At 35.8% G+C, this 17073-nt stretch overlaps 2 protein-coding genes across 9 annotated transcripts in view; one reads left to right on the top strand and one right to left on the bottom strand.

Annotated features, from left to right (window-relative positions):
* The window catches only part of LOC123746009 (transmembrane protein 41A-A), a 16288-nt gene extending 14255 nt beyond the window's left edge, over positions 1 to 2033 (bottom strand). Inside the window, exons 1-2 of one of the 2 annotated variants that reach the window (XM_069314192.1) lie at positions 1945 to 2033; positions 1615 to 1757 (exon numbers count right to left, since the gene is read on the bottom strand). In XM_069314192.1, coding sequence (XP_069170293.1) covers positions 1615 to 1684 — 70 coding nt within the window. In that variant the 5' untranslated portion in view covers positions 1685 to 1757; positions 1945 to 2033. Of the gene's footprint in view, positions 1 to 1614; positions 1760 to 1944 lie in introns of those variants that run through there. The other variant, XM_045727138.2, reaches the window with a different exon arrangement.
* l(3)05822 (lethal (3) 05822) lies at positions 16 to 17073 on the top strand. 7 transcript variants are annotated; one of them, XM_045727132.2, is made up of 9 exons: positions 16 to 164; positions 1990 to 2053; positions 5568 to 5760; positions 7099 to 7158; positions 8049 to 8867; positions 10762 to 10839; positions 12408 to 12506; positions 12630 to 12815; positions 13805 to 17073. In XM_045727132.2, the coding sequence occupies exons 1-9, from the start codon at positions 143 to 145 to the stop codon at positions 13931 to 13933; spliced, it is 1650 nt and encodes a 549-aa protein (XP_045583088.2). In that variant the 5' UTR covers positions 16 to 142; the 3' UTR covers positions 13934 to 17073. The 7 variants fall into 7 exon arrangements, with proteins under 7 accessions (XP_045583088.2, XP_069170288.1, XP_069170286.1 ...); XM_069314185.1 differs by lacking the exon at positions 7099 to 7158 and adding an exon at positions 1102 to 1359 and having other exon boundaries at positions 124 to 164; XM_069314186.1 differs by lacking the exons at positions 16 to 164; positions 7099 to 7158 and adding exons at positions 192 to 513; positions 1102 to 1359.

The raw sequence follows: 17073 nt of genomic DNA, 5'->3' as shown, positions 1-17073 counted from the left end.
CCCGCCTGGAGACTTGTCCAGAGGTGGCCAATGGGGAAGGTGGAGGGGAAGAGGGCGTCGTGTGACTGGCCAGCCGTCCTCCCACTTGGCCAATCGGCGGCGGGCGGCTCGTTACGTCACCCAGAGGAAGTGGGTTGGAACTATGGACGACCTTCTGACAGGAGGTAATTGTGGTTGGCATATATCTCTTGTTAGTTAAGGATACACTAAACGTTGGTGCTCGAGGAGGACCTGGCTGCGTATTATGCCTTCGCTAGAGGCTGGAGTGTTGGGAGAAGCGCCGTGCATGGCACGGGGGCTTCCCTGAGTCGACTGTGGGAGTATTTGTGGTGCAGTGCCTGGCACTACCAGTGCCAGAACTTGGCCAGTGCTTGTAGCAGCGAGCCATTGTCAGGTGTGGTGTTAACCACAGCACGTGTGCGAGGCTTGGCGTCATCTGTGCCTCGGGCACGAGTGTGTGTAGCGTGCGGTGTGAAGTCCTTGGAAGATGGTGTACCTAAAGGCCTAAGCCAGGTTTGGTGCTTTGAAAATGTTCACCTGAGTTTACCTGTGAGTCACTAATACTAGTGGCCTTGACGAGGACAGGAAGCCGGCGGCTTGTTGAAGGCCCCCCCCCCCTCCCCATTTGCCTTGAGTGTTTGATTTTGCCCAGTACTGTACGTTGTTTTCTATAAATTGCCTCCAGAGTAATTTTTATAAAAGTAAAAGTGCACAAATACATACTGTACCCACATATGAGTATAATAATTATTATTTCACATGTATTTTTAACAAGCTGCTCTTGGTGTTGGGACATATTATGCTTCCTAGCTAGCTAATCAGAGTTATCTAGACTTTCTAAAACTGTTTTGGTCAGGTTCGCGTAGGTTAGAGTGGCTAGTTTGCGGTATAGTTGGAAATGAGGCAACTTATTCTAAAACCTGAAAATAGGTACCATACTCAAGTGTGTATTTTGAGGAGACTATATTATAATTTTGTACACGTGCATTTTAAATAGTTTTGATAAATACAAAACTATTAATCTATTTTCTAATTTCTGTACACCTGCACCATATAATGATATTGTTTTAATGCATATTGTGCATTGTTTTTAAAACCCAGGAGGCCAAGTAAATAATTATCAAAAGGCACCCAACTGGGAAGGCTATGTAGCACTACCAAATGTGTGGAGTAATCAGAGGATGCTAAATATCACCAAGGATGCCAATACGAGAACAGAAACGCATAAGGCAAACAATATCAAAAGTATCTGTTTCACCAAGAATTCTACCGAGGGACAATTGACCGCGAGGGACAGTCGGAAAGCAAGACACACGCTCGTCCCGGAAGTCAGGACATTCAACAAAAATGTGCACGACCGTAAGTGGAACAATGCAATTTGGACTATAAGGAGCAGGGCGGCGCTCCATTGACTGTGAGTTAAACGTGGATGGCCAATACGCAACCTAGCCAGAGCCGTTTCCCACTGCCGGTTACGGTGGTAGGAGGAAGGCCACAGGGACACAAGACTCTTAAGAGTACGCAGTTTGTTACCAGTAACAGAAAACCAACAACTCTGCGAACAGGCAAGAATGGAGGAATGAATAACTGGGTAAAAGTCAGAATAAGGAATACCTTTACAGGAGATGAGACACGTGCAGATAGCTTCCTTAGCGGCAGCATCCACACCCTGTAGGCCAAGCATGCTGTGAAGAGAGGCGCGTGTCTGGTGAGCGGCTGTGTGCGCAAGCCTGTGTTCTGGGGGCGCTGCAGACCATCTGGGGATGAAAACATAGCTTAGTTGAAACATACATATTTGTCGATTACATTCTCCTTAAAGTTTTATTTAGTTTTCATCTTGAAAAGTAAAAAAAAAAAAAAAAAAAAAAAACTTCCATGCATTCTTTTTCATAATTATCTTAAATTTCTTCCCTAGAAATATTCAATTTGGTGAAAAGTTTTCACCTTGGTTTCTAATGACTATGTATTTAAGCCATTCTCGTTTTGTAGATATTCGACCAGTAAGACGGGCTCCTCCTCCCCCAAAGTTTCGACCAATGGGGCCACAACCACGGTAAGTTTATGGTACAGTACATATATGTATTTTGAGTACCATACAGTATTTTTTTTTTTTTTTTACCATTAGAATAAGGAGCCTGATTCTTGCTACTGAATGTTAGAGATATACCACACATGAAGTATAAGTATTTCTCTGAATTGATTCATTATTTATTGTAGACAGTGCTGTAATCAAAGTCTTATGAATCATATGTATGCTATATATGGTAAGACTGATTATCTTATCCCAATGTTTTTTTGGTTTGTTAATCTTATGTCTGCTTATCTTTCATGGCCAGGCATGCTTCAAAGCTTGAACTGATTATTGCATATTGAGTTGACAAAGGGTGGAAAGACACCATTTTTAGATATGCTTTAAATTGTGGAAATAGAATATGTATATACATATATAATATACAATTTTAGTTTAATACAAACACCTGTATTTTTACTTCAATAGTTGAGAGGCAGTTGCAAGCCTTCTCTTTTAGCCTACAAAGAGTAAATGAACAAGCTATAGCATTTAAACATGGCAATAATAATTTTCTGAAAGCTTTGGTCTTCTCATGCACCGAAAGTGGTAGTACAGTACCATCTTTGCCTTCTCGGTCCATATTAAGTTTGGGGATTATACTGATGAACAATACCGAAGGACCTTATTCATATTTTCTGATTTATGTTTACATGTCTTTCTAAGAATTTATATGTGGTGAGTTTCTTTATATTTTCATAACTAATTCATGATTAGTGGTTGTAGACACAAGTTCATTACTTGCCTCTCTGCAACTGATGGGAGATGTTTTAAGGCTCTCAGCATGAGCATTTGCAGCAGTAATCAAAGTTGATAAAAATCCATCTATTTACATTTTAAATAATTTTATTAAAAATATCATCAGCTGGTATTAATTTTTTTGGCTTTATGAAAAACATTTATAATTACTTTAAGACATTTCCTCAAATTTAGGTACAGTGTACTGTACCTCATTTTCTTGTATTCTTCTTTATACTGCATTATAAATACTATTTTATTCTTTATGCATCTACAATGTGTGTGATATTGGTCTCAAACAGGATTATTGCTAAGTAAGGCAAATTTCTTAAAACAACATAAGTGATAGGTTAAAAGGCAATAATGCACGAATATGATGTAAATATTGGTAAATCTTTGCTAGTATAGACTATGTGTATAACCTAACCATCGATAACATACCTCGGTCAAAGTAGGCCTAGATTAATTTGTGTTACATATAGCAAAAAATCTTGCAGTATGAATGTCATTTTTTTTTTAATTACTGTACACAGTGAACACCCAACTAGCTGAACATTGATGGGATGGATTGCTGGGTCTAATGGACAAAATGATCTGATAATGTTCACTCGTTTACAATGATATTTATCTGGGTTTACAATGGAGATAATAAATCAGATGAACTAGTATCAAATTGGAAAATATGGATTGTCTTCTCAAATTTGCTTCTATAACTTGATGATAAATTGGCAGGTCTTTTATCTGCACTTTAGGCTGATCTAACACGTTAGAGGAGCCTCAGATTAACGATTTTAATCCGTTCCGGCACTGAGCTCGTCATGTGAAACGCTCGTCATGTGAAACGCTCGTCTTACGAAATGAATTTCCCAATTTAAAATAACGGAAATAAAATTAATCCGTTCCATCCTCAAAAACATCAATATGAAATTTTATAATGTAAATTATAATACATATAATTATTGTAAATGATTTGTTTTACTGTTTTCAATTGTACTTTACCTTATGAAGTAGTTGCTGGCTTGGGGGAGACGATGGGGAGGAGGAGAGAGGTTATGGTGTGGAAGGAGACTCCACCTCTGAGTCAGGCGATTTCCTTCTTCAAATCTACAGTAATTGTCTTTCTTCTTCTTCTTGACAACACTATCTTTAGCAAGCAGCTTCTTTGGCGACATCGTGGGTCACAAATTGTAGTCACAAAACCACAAAAAAAAAATGCAGGGGAAGCTTGTCCTGTGCAATAAAACACTGTCGTCGGAGGCTTCTGAGAAGTTGCGAGAACCAGCAGGAACGCTAGAGCACCACGTGGTTTTCTCGTTGATCGAGCGGGAGCTCGTCATTAGACAAATTTTCTGAGAGTGGCTCGCTCATTACCTGAAATGCTTGTAGATGGGGCTCCTCATCACACGAGATTCTTTTGTATTTGTAGTTACGTCAATAATGACAGGAAGCAAAGTTTCTCTGGCTTTCATTTGGACTAAAAATACAGACCCTTCAACCAGCTATAGTTCATATGCAGTAATTTTTCAAATAAACGTATTGTTCAGGTACTAGTGTAAGTAGACCTAATCCAAATTTTGCATAAAAGGGTGAAGAGGGAACGTGTGTAACTCGGCCAGGGTAAGTTAAAATTGTTCTCGGTTACAACACTTGGTTGGTCCCTAAGGTAAGATTCTACTGGTTCCTGCAGAGTTGTAGATCTAGAACAGTTGGAGCAGGTCGTCTTTTGTACTGGCTCAGTAAGGGTCTTTTGAAAACTTCTGAGACCTGTTGCAGAGTTGTGGTAGAAACTGCAAGGGCAGGAAGTGACTGACAGGCCAACGAGCCACATTACTCTACACCTCAACCCTTGTAGAAAATTATCTGGAATGGAGAGTAAGTAGGTATGGGGATATACATGAAGCGGCTAGGAAATGCTGGCCTTGGTACCGTGTACAGTACTAAGACCAACATTGTGTACTAAGTGCATAAGACTGAAACTGGGAATTTGCTGCTAACAGATTGTGGTTTCTGGGGGTCATAATAACTGACATAGGTAGTGGGGGACAAGGACTGGGTTTGCCAACAGTTCTTGCAATGTACGAAGGTTGCCTGGAGGGTCTTGCTGATTATTTGAATAGACCATTAGGTCGTCATTCCATGCTTAGCAAGTTTTCTCCACTGTCCTCCATAGCACTAGTGTTATCTGGTGGGGCATTTTGAAATGGATTTCTGCTGTGCTGATGCAGAGTATCAACCTGTCCTGACTGTTTTTGATCTAATAGTCCATGGGGAGAATTGAATCATGCCTTACGGACCAAGAGTGCTTTGCTTGGAAAGGAACTTTTCATATTCACTCAAAGCCCGATTTTTAAGTCTAATTTCTCTCTGATTTTGGTACTGATTTAGGCCTGTTCAAAGATATATATTCTGTTCTAATAAATGCAGTTAACCGTGTTATAAAATTACAACACTAGAAATTCTCACCGAATCGAAATGCCTGCTTGAACAGCAAGATCCAGCCCCAAGTCAGCCTAGGTAATTGGGTGATCACTTTGTGGTGTATTTGTGACATTTGCATATTGAATTTATTAGCCAAATAATGCAGTCTGCTACCATGATATGACAAAGGTAATGTTTGTAATTGTAGGTTAAGTATAGAATAGGAAAACAAATTGGAGACTTGTGTGAAAAATTTAAGATAATACCACCCGTATCAATGTTGTGGCAAATGTAACATTGAGTTTGTAAAAGTTTAGTTTGTATAATAGGTATGTTTATACAGGAATGATGATCTGCTAGTCATACAAACTGAGGGAGAAGAGATACCTCGACCAGTCCCTAGAGCATCAAGACTATCATCTCGGAGAACTAACCAGAATGGCCTATCAAGATCAGCTTCACTACCTCTTGCCAATAGTATGCTGAAGAAGGTGCCACCACCAAGACCACCTCCACCGAAATTTAATCCTTCACAGGTTAGTCCCAAGTATTGTACCATACATGTACAGTATTTTAGTACAGTACTGTATTGTAAGAATTTCAACTCGAGCAGAACTGACTCCAAAATGTTACATTTAAATGCTCGTTTGTACTGTACTATATACAGCAGAGTATACAGCCAGTGCTTGATACTGGTACAGTACCCACTGTTACAATCTAACAAAATCTTGTTCTCCATTAAGTCTTCAATGCCATGGTCCATATGCAAATGCTACTTTGCTGGGTCTATACATGGTTAAGTGTTGATCTTGAATGTTGAGCTGTATCAATTCCATTATTGATGACTAAAATTCATTCACATTGGAGCATCCATCCAACTTGGTATACAACCTCAGTAGGCAATATGATCAATGAATCATTAAAAAAAAAAATATATTGTATGGCAAAGTATGCTGTGTGGTGATGCAAGTTGCCAGTTAATCCAAGTAAAAAGTACATACCCCCATGGAATGTGCTTCTTGGAATGTATTTGAATGTAGTAATGTTTATGAAATACTATCAAAACTGAATGGAAAAATGAAGCTTAAACAGTATATATTACTAGAATAAACTTATAAAATATTCCATCACTCCTTGATTTGCAGAAGTCTTGAGATTATCTTAGAACTATAAATTTCCCTTCAAATATTAAGTATTGGCATTGAAGTATGTCTGTTTATAGTACAGTACTCATATTGAAGTATTGATTTCAGCATCGGTTAAAATATTGGTATTTGCACACCTCTAATCGAAACAAGCACACACAATGCACATGCTTTTAAAATACCTGGATTACTTTTTATTACACACTTTGTACGCCACAAAGGGATGTTAATCTCTTGTCTGAACGCATGACAAGAGGATGGACTACCATAGTGTTAATGCCATATGTAGCTGACCAGTAAAATATATTTGGCAATACTGTACTGTAAAGTACTATGATTGTTACTGACCTATTGCACTTATAAAAAAAAATTAGGCAATACAAAGTTGCTCATGTGTGTTTTATGTAGCTGGTTTATCTATAATTAGAAAAATACAAAATGTTATTGACTAAATATTTTAGTGGTAGTTGTGTGACAATTTGAAGGACTCATTTTATTAATGTCCATCACTGATGTGTGTATCATTAAAACTGCACATTCCACTTACTCGTCATGTATGTAACAGGTTCCATTAACTGTAGTTCAGAATGTAATGATGGAATCATTATTAATGCATGAGAACTAAAGTTTGTAAATGCAGTTATCATTGGTAATGTGATTGTGTATGGCTCACAAGACACAAATTCATTTTTGTTCTTAGCAGTAACATGCTTCACTTGTCTCCTGCAGCCCACCCTGGAAAAACCACACCCAATTTTTCACAGATTGCATAAGTTGTCAGTTAGAAAGGTCAGTAGTTGTTCTTGGAAGTGGTATGAGTTCTCTTCTTGCTTGGAATTATCTTAAGTAGCAAATGATTAGGATACATTTCTTTACACTATGGAAGGTGCAAGTTAGCGTGACTAAAACTTATGATGGTGTATAGAAGGTGGGTATTATTCTCTTGCCTGCTTAAAACTTTCAGATCTTAGTTTTTTCTTCTTATATGATCTGAATGCTTTCACCAGATGTCTCTTATTTTGAGAAAATGTGCTGACACACTGCTTGAATTTTCTTTTGTGTGATATGCATCATCAATTGAATAATTTTGAGTTGTTAATCTGATTGTCTTACCCACCCCTTTGATTCCTGATCAGTTTGGAAGATATTCAGCTTGGCAAATTCCATGACAAATTTCCCTGTTACTTAGCAACATCTTTAGCTGCATCTTGAAGTATTGGAACTAAATTTACTTGTTGCAACATTATAGTGAATATGTAATATGTGGCTATTGCTATCAAGATAGTATGTTGAAATGATAGATAAGAGGTTCTTGACTTAGGTAACTGAAATTTCCTATGCTTTTTGAATCTCTTATATATGGCCCATTTTTTCTTTCTTTTAGATAAATGGACTTCTTTAGACAGCCCTCATCATAATGAGCAAGTTAACTTATGGTACTAAACTTGATAATCATTCAAGCTGCTGTGCAATAAATCTGCATAAACTGAGTTTCTTAACTACTAGTAGTAAACTTTGTATTGAATTACAGTACCTTATTTTTTATCTGTGAAGGTATTAAAAATGTAAACATTTTATATTTGAATTTAAAAAAGGTGGAGACACATTATTTAAGATAATCATTTATTTATTGTAAAAAAGCAAATGTTGAGACTTGTGTATCTTTCTTTCATATACAGAAGGGCCATCATCAGCTAGAACATAATGGTTCATCAAAGAGCAGCAGTATTGTGGGTGGGATGTTTGGCAAGCTCCGTGGTCCCCCACCATCCCGGCCCAGACATTCACCAGCACACGGCACCACGTCTGCTCCAAGCACACCTGTGTGTGAAGCTTCGTTAATCGATTTTTCATCCCCACCTAGCTCGCCCACGACAAGATCAGGCAGCGATGGCCTCAGTGTCAACAGCTTTGGTAGCGAATCTTCTACTGGGAATCAGAGCTTAGGCTTTGATGATATTTTTGATCCTTTCGGCTCCATTCAGGATGCCAGTACTTTTGTGCCACCAAGAAAAGTGGGTGGATCTTCATTTTTTTCTTATGCTCCTGCTGCTTGTACTGTATCGGAGACTAATGAGAACCAAGATCCTTTTGATATGTTGGCTCGTAGAGCAGATATGAACAGTATTCAGTTAAATAAACCTAAGAATCCTGCTGTGCCAATACAGAATTCTCCCCTTCCATCAACAATCTCTAGTACAATAACACAATCGGCTAATCAGTTTAGCAGCAATAAACAAGAACAGAAAAACTTTAGGCCCACAATTATCCGTCCGAAGGCACCAGTGTCGAGTAGTTTGGTTGAGAGTGCAGGTGACAGTAACATTAACATGAACAACCATTATTTAGAGTTGGGAAGTGTTGACTGGAGTGTTGCAACAAAAGGCTCGAGTACAAGTGTTGTGAAGTCCTCCAGTGGGTGGGACACTGGCACTACTATTATTGATCAAACTATTCTAGAAGAACCCCCACCATTACCGCCACGTCCAGAAGCCGAGGTTAGTGAGAGCACTATATGAATGTTTATTGTATTTACACTTTGTAGAAGTGTAAATACCTAAATTAGAAATATTGACTGATTTGATAAAAGAAAAACTTGTTTCCAAAAGCTATTGTATTAAATTTATATCTTATAGGGTAACGTAATGCTATCTAGCCACCGATGCTGAAAAACACACAACATTGCATCAATATAGAATGATACAATAGGAATGCCATGAACTCTTTGAATATACTCTAACACATTAAAACATGAGAGATAATATAAGAATACTAGGACTACAGAATGCCTATAGGCCCATGCTAGTCAGAGGTTATTTATGCCCAACCAAACTTAATTCATATACACGTAACAATTAAATGTTGGTTATAATTGTGTTGATAGCATTGTTTCTTCCCTTTTTAGTGTTATTCATGGATGGCATAGTGTTAATATGACCTAAAGACAGATACATCCTGCAGTGTGTCAGCGAAGATGGGCAGACAAAACACTGTGCATCAACTTAAAATTGTTAATGATTCACTCTTGTAGTCATTCACAACTTTACAGAAAGTCATTTGTGGATACTGTATTTGCATTAATAAACTGTAATTCTTGCATATTCCATTTTATGGTAAGAATGCTTGCATGAGCTTATTCTGCAAGCTACCATGATTTCATAAGGCCCCCATTTATATCATTATTTTCCATTCAACATCACATTCTGATTTTCCCCACAGATATCTAGTGTCTTCTTCTTTTCATCTTTATATGTGCCATTCTTTTGTTATATTGAAATTGAAATTGAAATTGAAATAAGTTTATTGAGGTAAAATACACACAAAGGGATGAGGTAGCTCAAGCTATTCTCACCCCATTCAGTACAACGTGTTAATATATACATAGACACACATCACAAATAAACACATTACCAAACATTTTGAGAGGTAAAAATATACATTTCCTCCTTCACAAGTAGTATGTTATCAGACGTACACACAAATACTTTTATGACCTAGGTATACTGTATAGACAAATTGCAAGACACCTGCAGATAATTCAACAAAATATTACAATCTTGGTGCAAAATTCTTATATCTCTCAAGAATATCATCAACCTTTCCGTTGTGACACATCCAGGCTATTTGTTCAGGAACAGTCCTTATCTCAGTGTTTCTATATACACTAATCAACGGACAATCAAGAATATAATGGGCAAGGGTGTGAGACCTTAACATACCACATAGTTTACACTTCGTGTCATTACCATGAACATCTATCCCATATTCCCAGTAATATTTGTACCCAAGCCTGAGCCGCATGTACACAGAGTCACTCCAAGCATTTCTCCTTTTACCATAAGTGAAATGGGTGTTTTGACTCACATACATGTAGTGTTGCATGGTTTGACTACTCTCATACATTATCTCTCTCCTCTCCACTCCCGCCTGTGCCTGAATATTTCTGATTTTGCTTCTTATTTGTCTCATTGTGAATTCACATTCAATGTCAACTTGTGGTTTTGATGTGGCACGTTTGGCCAAGTCATCCGCCACCTCGTTGAGCACTATTTGTTATATTAGGTAGTGGGTAGGATGAAGGCTACTTTGGCCTTTGGCACTTTCAAGGTGAAAGAAGTACTTTTCTCATTTACATATATTTGTATTACATGCAAGTGACACATGATGAAATTTGAGATAGCCAAGTTAATTTGCCAAAATGTATATAAATACTGTATATTGGATCAAACTAATTACTATGGAAAATGTCGCTGATAACTTTTGCTTTACAGAAAGATTGTTGTTGTTCCAAATCCTTAGGGGTTGATTTACTTCAATGCATGAAGATACTCAACAGTATACCATCATACTGTTCTGTATATGATGGGTGTAATTAATAAATCTGTCTTGCAGGATGAGGATGAAGATAGACCACACGGTATTGCAGAGTTTGACTTTGTTGCTAACCATTCTGGTGATCTGGATTTCAAGGTACAGTACTGTATAACTTCTGATTTCAAATTATACTATTTTCAATTAGTGTACAGTAGTTGTTTAAAATAGCATGAAAGTAATTTTTGTTTTTATAGTCCCATTACATTTATCATCATAATTCTTAATTTTATCCTTGATGGCTCATTTCCTCTGAAACCTACTTGAGGAAATGCCAGATACTAATAATTTTTGGATACATAAACACAAATGTAATGTTCCCTTGAAATAGCAAGCTTGTGTATGTGCAATACTTGTATATGTACATCATTTACCATAATGTTGGATTTTTTTTTTTTATGGTTCGAAAGCCATTTGGATTAGGCCTACAGAATCGTTTGAATTACTGTACTGTTTGCACGGGTCCAATCCCAGTAAGGTCCAATAGGCAGGAGTGCACTAGACGATATTTTGATGATACTAGTACATGTAGTTCAGTTTAAAGTTTGATGAATCAAAGATTGCTTTAGACACTCCAATGTAATTTTAAATGTGCACTGTACTTATGTATGTAATGGCCTGCCAGGTACATACAAAACAAGATGTGATTCTTGGTGCAGTATTATTAAGTATGAAATGTCATATTTGGTTTAGGACAAGCCTATTGTAAATTATTGTATAGCTAGGGTCATCCTAGCTATACAGTAAAATGTTATACCAAATTTAACACAAACATGCTAAAAATCACTGATAGTGGTTTTCACTCGCAAGGCAATAAAATTACATAAGGTGTAAATGGTAGTGTTCACTTCTATGTAAGCAATCAAACTTTTCTTTGCCATTTCATTATTAAGCTAGCTGAAAGTGGTGGCAGCACAAGTTGTCGCCTCTCCTTCATACTCGTTCAAAGCAAATAGGCAGTAGTCACCAACTTAACCTTTCTGTACTAAAAATACCTGGTTACAGTGTTCCATTATACAGTATAACTAAAACATTAGTTTGATGATTTTTTTTTTTTACAATAAATGTAAAATTAAAGAAATGAATAGTTTGTATAATAATTTCTCAGCAAAACTATTAATGATCTCCTAAAGTAAGATACCCAAGAAATGGATGGTTTTAACTAGCTGAACACAAACGTAACGCACGCCTAGCACCTTCTTTCTCTTTGGAACGGCCAAATGTTTGAGTGAATGTTACTAGCAGCCAAAGGGATAAATACATTTTACTGTCTAGTATACAGTACTAGGCATGACTTAAAATTTTTGAATATCTAAAACTATTTGGCCTTTCCCATGAGCTTCTACTTATAAATGGGAACATCATCAAAATATTGTTGCCTGAACTACTAAAAGCCTTACCATGATCAATGAACTTAACATGGCATAGTTTAACTCTTGTCAATAATCTTGTTACAATATTTTTTCATAATGAAAAGGAATTAGCTTCACACTTGTTATGTTCAAGTGTTTGTAAATTATGCTACTTAAGTAATCGTTGAACTGTGATCTCTGTTCTTTTTGTGGATACAAATTTGATGGTATATTTTGTGCTTGAATGTGTTTGGGCCTGAAAGTTTGATACATATAATAAATAATTACTAGTATACCTTTATATTGAATACACAGGTTGGTGATGTAATCCAGCTTCTCTACCGAATTAATGACGAGTGGCTCTTTGGGCGGTGTGGACTCAAAGAGGGCATGTTCCCACAGGCCTTTGTTAAGGTGAGGACTGGTAATTAAGTATCTTTGCTACTGCTGCTTGAAAAAATAAACCAGTTTAATTTCTTGTAATGTATCTTGATGTTTAAGACTAATATTTTTGTAATTAGTATTTTTTTCTTTTAGATAGTAGTACCTCTTGCTGGCGAACAGCCGCCAGCTGAGTTATCTAGTCAATCAACTTCTACAAGTGTGATAAATACAGGAAGCTCGATTCAGTCTGGTATCTCCAATGCTAGCAGTGGTTCCTCTCAAGTCGTTACAGCTGTGTATACTTTCCAGGCCGAGGCACCAGAGGACCTCACCATACATGTATGTATGCTTATTACCGTATTACTAATGACTTTCTTAATCATCTCGACATGTGCAGGAAGGTGCTAATAAAATTTTATGCTTGCCCTGTTAATTGTTTTAATACTTTTTGGCTAAATTTTGTGGTTGATTAATTATAACTACTTTGTTATTAATTTCATTGATAATTAAATGAGCTTTTTCAAGGTAACATTTGGTTAGAATAGATGACACTGAAGAAAATGTTTACTTGCTAGCATGCTTTAGCACTCCAAATTATATGTAACTTACCAGGTAGTAAGGCCAAGTTTCAAAACACTTTACTCTTGGTCTGTGTAGTAGATAGTTTTTCTATAACTATTTCTAGCTTTTAATAGAATATGCACTGCTTTTGTTATTTGACCAAGCATTATTGTTATTTCAATACCAAAGTTCAGTATACTTGTTTGTGTGTGGTGCTGCCTCCAAGACATGATGCTTGGCGCTTGTCTTTGACCATAGGTTATAATTCATAAAAGTTATACCTATTAGTCCTCCTATGTATTTAATTCCATTATAGTAAAGCAGGCAATTTTATTTCAACAGGATGTTCCTTTTAATGCATTAAATTTGAGGACTAACATTCATTCCATTGCTGTTTATATAAGCCAACATAAATAGTACTGCATAGCATAGAGCTATTCCCATCATTAAATTTACAATTGTTGATTGTAATCTCATTTAGATACAATAATACATTAGAATATAGATTTTGAGTGAATGTGGAAGGTGTAGCAAAGAAAAAGTATAGTATTCAATGTTCTTGCATAGGAAGCTTTTGCGAGGCTGGTTAATACAATAGGAATTAATTGATTAACCATTTTGGGAAATATATTTTTGTGTGTTAATGATTATTGATCACCCAACATACAGTAGAGAATAATTTTATTAACTACCTAATTGCTTTACTATAGGTTTAGTTTCCTATACAATTAGTGCCATAAACCAAACATTATTTTAATTCTTCACAGGAGGGCAGTGAGGTCCATGTGATTGGGCGCCTGAATGATCAATGGCTGTATGGTCAGTGCAATGGGAAATATGGTCAATTTCCAGGAAACTTTGTTGATAGAATACCTCCCAATCTTCCACAGATGTGACATAAATGTAAATAGGTAGCTAAATATAGAATATTTCTTAATTGAGAGTTAACCAATTTACCTATTGAAATACTCGACTGTGACACATCGTTAAAGTCTTCAGATATGGTTCTAGCTTTGCATTTGTAAAGGAATAGCATTGTCTACCTCTTCCAGCAAAGCCTATTTGCATTAATGATGTTAAACATGAAGTTCCTTGCAAAACCTTGCTTAGACATTTTATTATTTTTTTTGTAAAGAGGACTTTGACAGTGGCTAAAAAGTGCATATCTCTGTTGTACAAACTTAGGAGAAATGTGCTTACTATTTCAACTATACCAATTATTAAGATTCAAGAAGATGGTAGTCAACGGGTATTATGTGCTGTTTTATTAGTAATGTAGGTAAATGTTGAGGAAATATATCAGAACTATGGAATAAAACAAATTACAATGGATTAGACAGACATAGGAAGGTTACCAATTCTGTATAAATAGCACTAATGTATTACCCTTCTGGTCTGAAAATACTGTACTGCTCTTTGATGCAGGTATTGGTATGTAACTTAAATGCCACATTTTCTGCGTCAGAAATGCCTATTTCATCTTAACTTTAAGACAAATTATCACATCAACTAGGCACCGTAACACTTGTTTGTATTGTATATTAGAATTACTCACACATGCACTCCATAAATCCCTTAAATATTATATTTGTAATATAAAACTGGTATATATTGTTCAAAGACCACTAATATTACTGTGAAAAAAGCAGTATATATATATTCCTGAATTTCTCGGTACTGTGCTGATGGCACATCAAATACTATGGTATTTATTTAAGGGAAGTTTTCTATAACCTGAATGCCCATCCCTGTATGTTGGTGAAATACCTAGGGACAATTTAAGATTATACTAATGTTGGTGTGTTATTAAGATGTGGGGGAAGTACATCTTTCATTAAAAGCAAATCACTTGAATATTTTTATTTATTAGAGTACTGAATGTTGAAGTAAATTCAGCATTATTAACTATTAATACAAAGCAGAGAGAGAGTGAGTTGTTAATTGTTTTGGATGTCAAGCTTTCTATACATTTGATATCCAAGTTTTATTACTATTTAATTTTACATTGTGGTTTGTTATACCTTAATGTTTTTCTGCTGCCAATATTTTTGGAAAGCATTTTTCTAGTGTCAATGGTCAGCATTACGGTAAGCTCGCTATTGTTTTCCCAAAAAACTTGGACTCTAGTGATAAAATTCTTTATTTTATTACTGTTTCAGTGCCAAAGTGAAAATGAGATCAAATATATATAACAAGATGAAGAAATATCTTAAGAGACCCCTTAAAGTATAAAAGATGTGATAAAATGTACGATATAATGTAATGAGTAAGAAGTGCTAGAAAAGTTCCTCTTTTCATTATATTAGCTTAAAATGTATTGTAACACATTTGAGTTGGATTGGTAAGAATATCCTTCGGTTAGCAAGAAGCTAATAAATTCAGTGTTCAACAAATTATATTATCATACCAGATTCAACCAAGAGGCTATATTTTCCAGAAGAGAAAGCATAGTTGGATTTTTCATGTGTACACACGCACGCAACACATGAATATTCAATGCATTTGACCAATAAAAGACCACTTCTGAACTCGCTATATTTTATATTGTCCCAGGACCTTTTAACCATCCTTGGGAATTTGTCTTCCTTAGAATGGGTGTTTTATCTGCATCTTTAATGCAAGACCTTTTACACACACATGCACACGAGTTAAGTTCCTCCTCCCCTTTCGGCTGTGTGTGTGTACACATTTGGAGCCAATTCATCTGTTCCAGAAAATAAACCTATCGGAAGGATAGCTAAAAATATGGCCTCACTTCTTCCACTGTCACGTGATGTATATAGCACGTATTCTGTAGATCAATTAATATTTACTTACTAGAGCAAATAAAGAGCATAGAACCAAGTACTGTACTGTATCAGATTATGTTGAATTAGACTTAAGACAAAATTTTAAAATACAGTATAACTTTTACAGATTAATATGTACAATGTACTAAAAGATAACTGAATAATATAGGCATTATTGGATTTAGTTTCGTATTGAAGTTAAAATTGAGGAAAATTATTGGACATGAAATATTATTAAACGTAACTTTAACGCAAATAAGTTGTCTTATTTTTTAATGACTTGATGTTGATGCTCAATTTTTCAGCTGATCATAAACCAAAGATGTAATATGTATTTACAACTGTTTGACTTTGTGTACTTACTGTAGTGGAATAAAGCAACATTGGGTAATTGTAACAAGATAAGATTAATATAACTTGACAAATTAACATTGGACCATGGAGTAAACAAAGCATGTTTTATTTCATAAAGGCAGTATAAATGCAAAAATTTAAGTCATCCAAGGTAACTTTTGTTACTTTGGATGGCTTGCACTATTGAAGTTGTGCATCACCACAATAATTATAATAAAATGGTACAGTTGAAGAGAATGCTTTCCATATTCTAACTGTTGTATACAGTATTACAATTCTCCCTGGAAGATATAATTGCCATTATTCATATAATAATGTTAAGCACTGTTTTGGTTCCAAGTGAGTAACTGAAGATCGTTAAAAGTACTGTACGGTTTATTAGATGGTGCTGTACTGTTGTATACATGTAGAACTGTCATTGTTCTACATTACTTTCTATCACTAGTAGGAAAGTAGAAAGTGTTGGATACTTTTTTTCCACATGTCCCACTACTTTTCAGTAATGGGTTAGCCTGCTAAACATTGTTGTTGTTTGTAATTTTTGCAGATGTTTCATATCATTTCTTCAATGAGATGAAATCGATAGGAATTGTTTAGGAGGGAAAAATGAAGTATTGCTCAATTTGTTGGCATATTAAATCAAAAGTGCAGCGACTTAATTTATAAATTTATCATGCAAGGCTTCTGAAATGTTTATTTGTGAAACTTCATTCAATAGTGGTTAATGTTGTGTAGACATCATGTTTGTATTTCTGTACTGAAAATATCAGATGATGATGGGTTTGATACCAGTTACAGTATTGGCATCATTATCATATTAGCATTCCACCCAATACCTTTTACTAATTATTGCTCAGTTATGCCTGCTAATCAGATAATAAATTTATAATTAA

Source organism: Procambarus clarkii, chromosome 78, assembly GCF_040958095.1.
Source record: "Procambarus clarkii isolate CNS0578487 chromosome 78, FALCON_Pclarkii_2.0, whole genome shotgun sequence".
NCBI classification, from domain to species: domain Eukaryota; kingdom Metazoa; phylum Arthropoda; class Malacostraca; order Decapoda; family Cambaridae; genus Procambarus; species Procambarus clarkii.
Note: the sequence above shows the minus strand (reverse complement) of the source record. Positions and strands in the feature narration are given on the sequence as shown.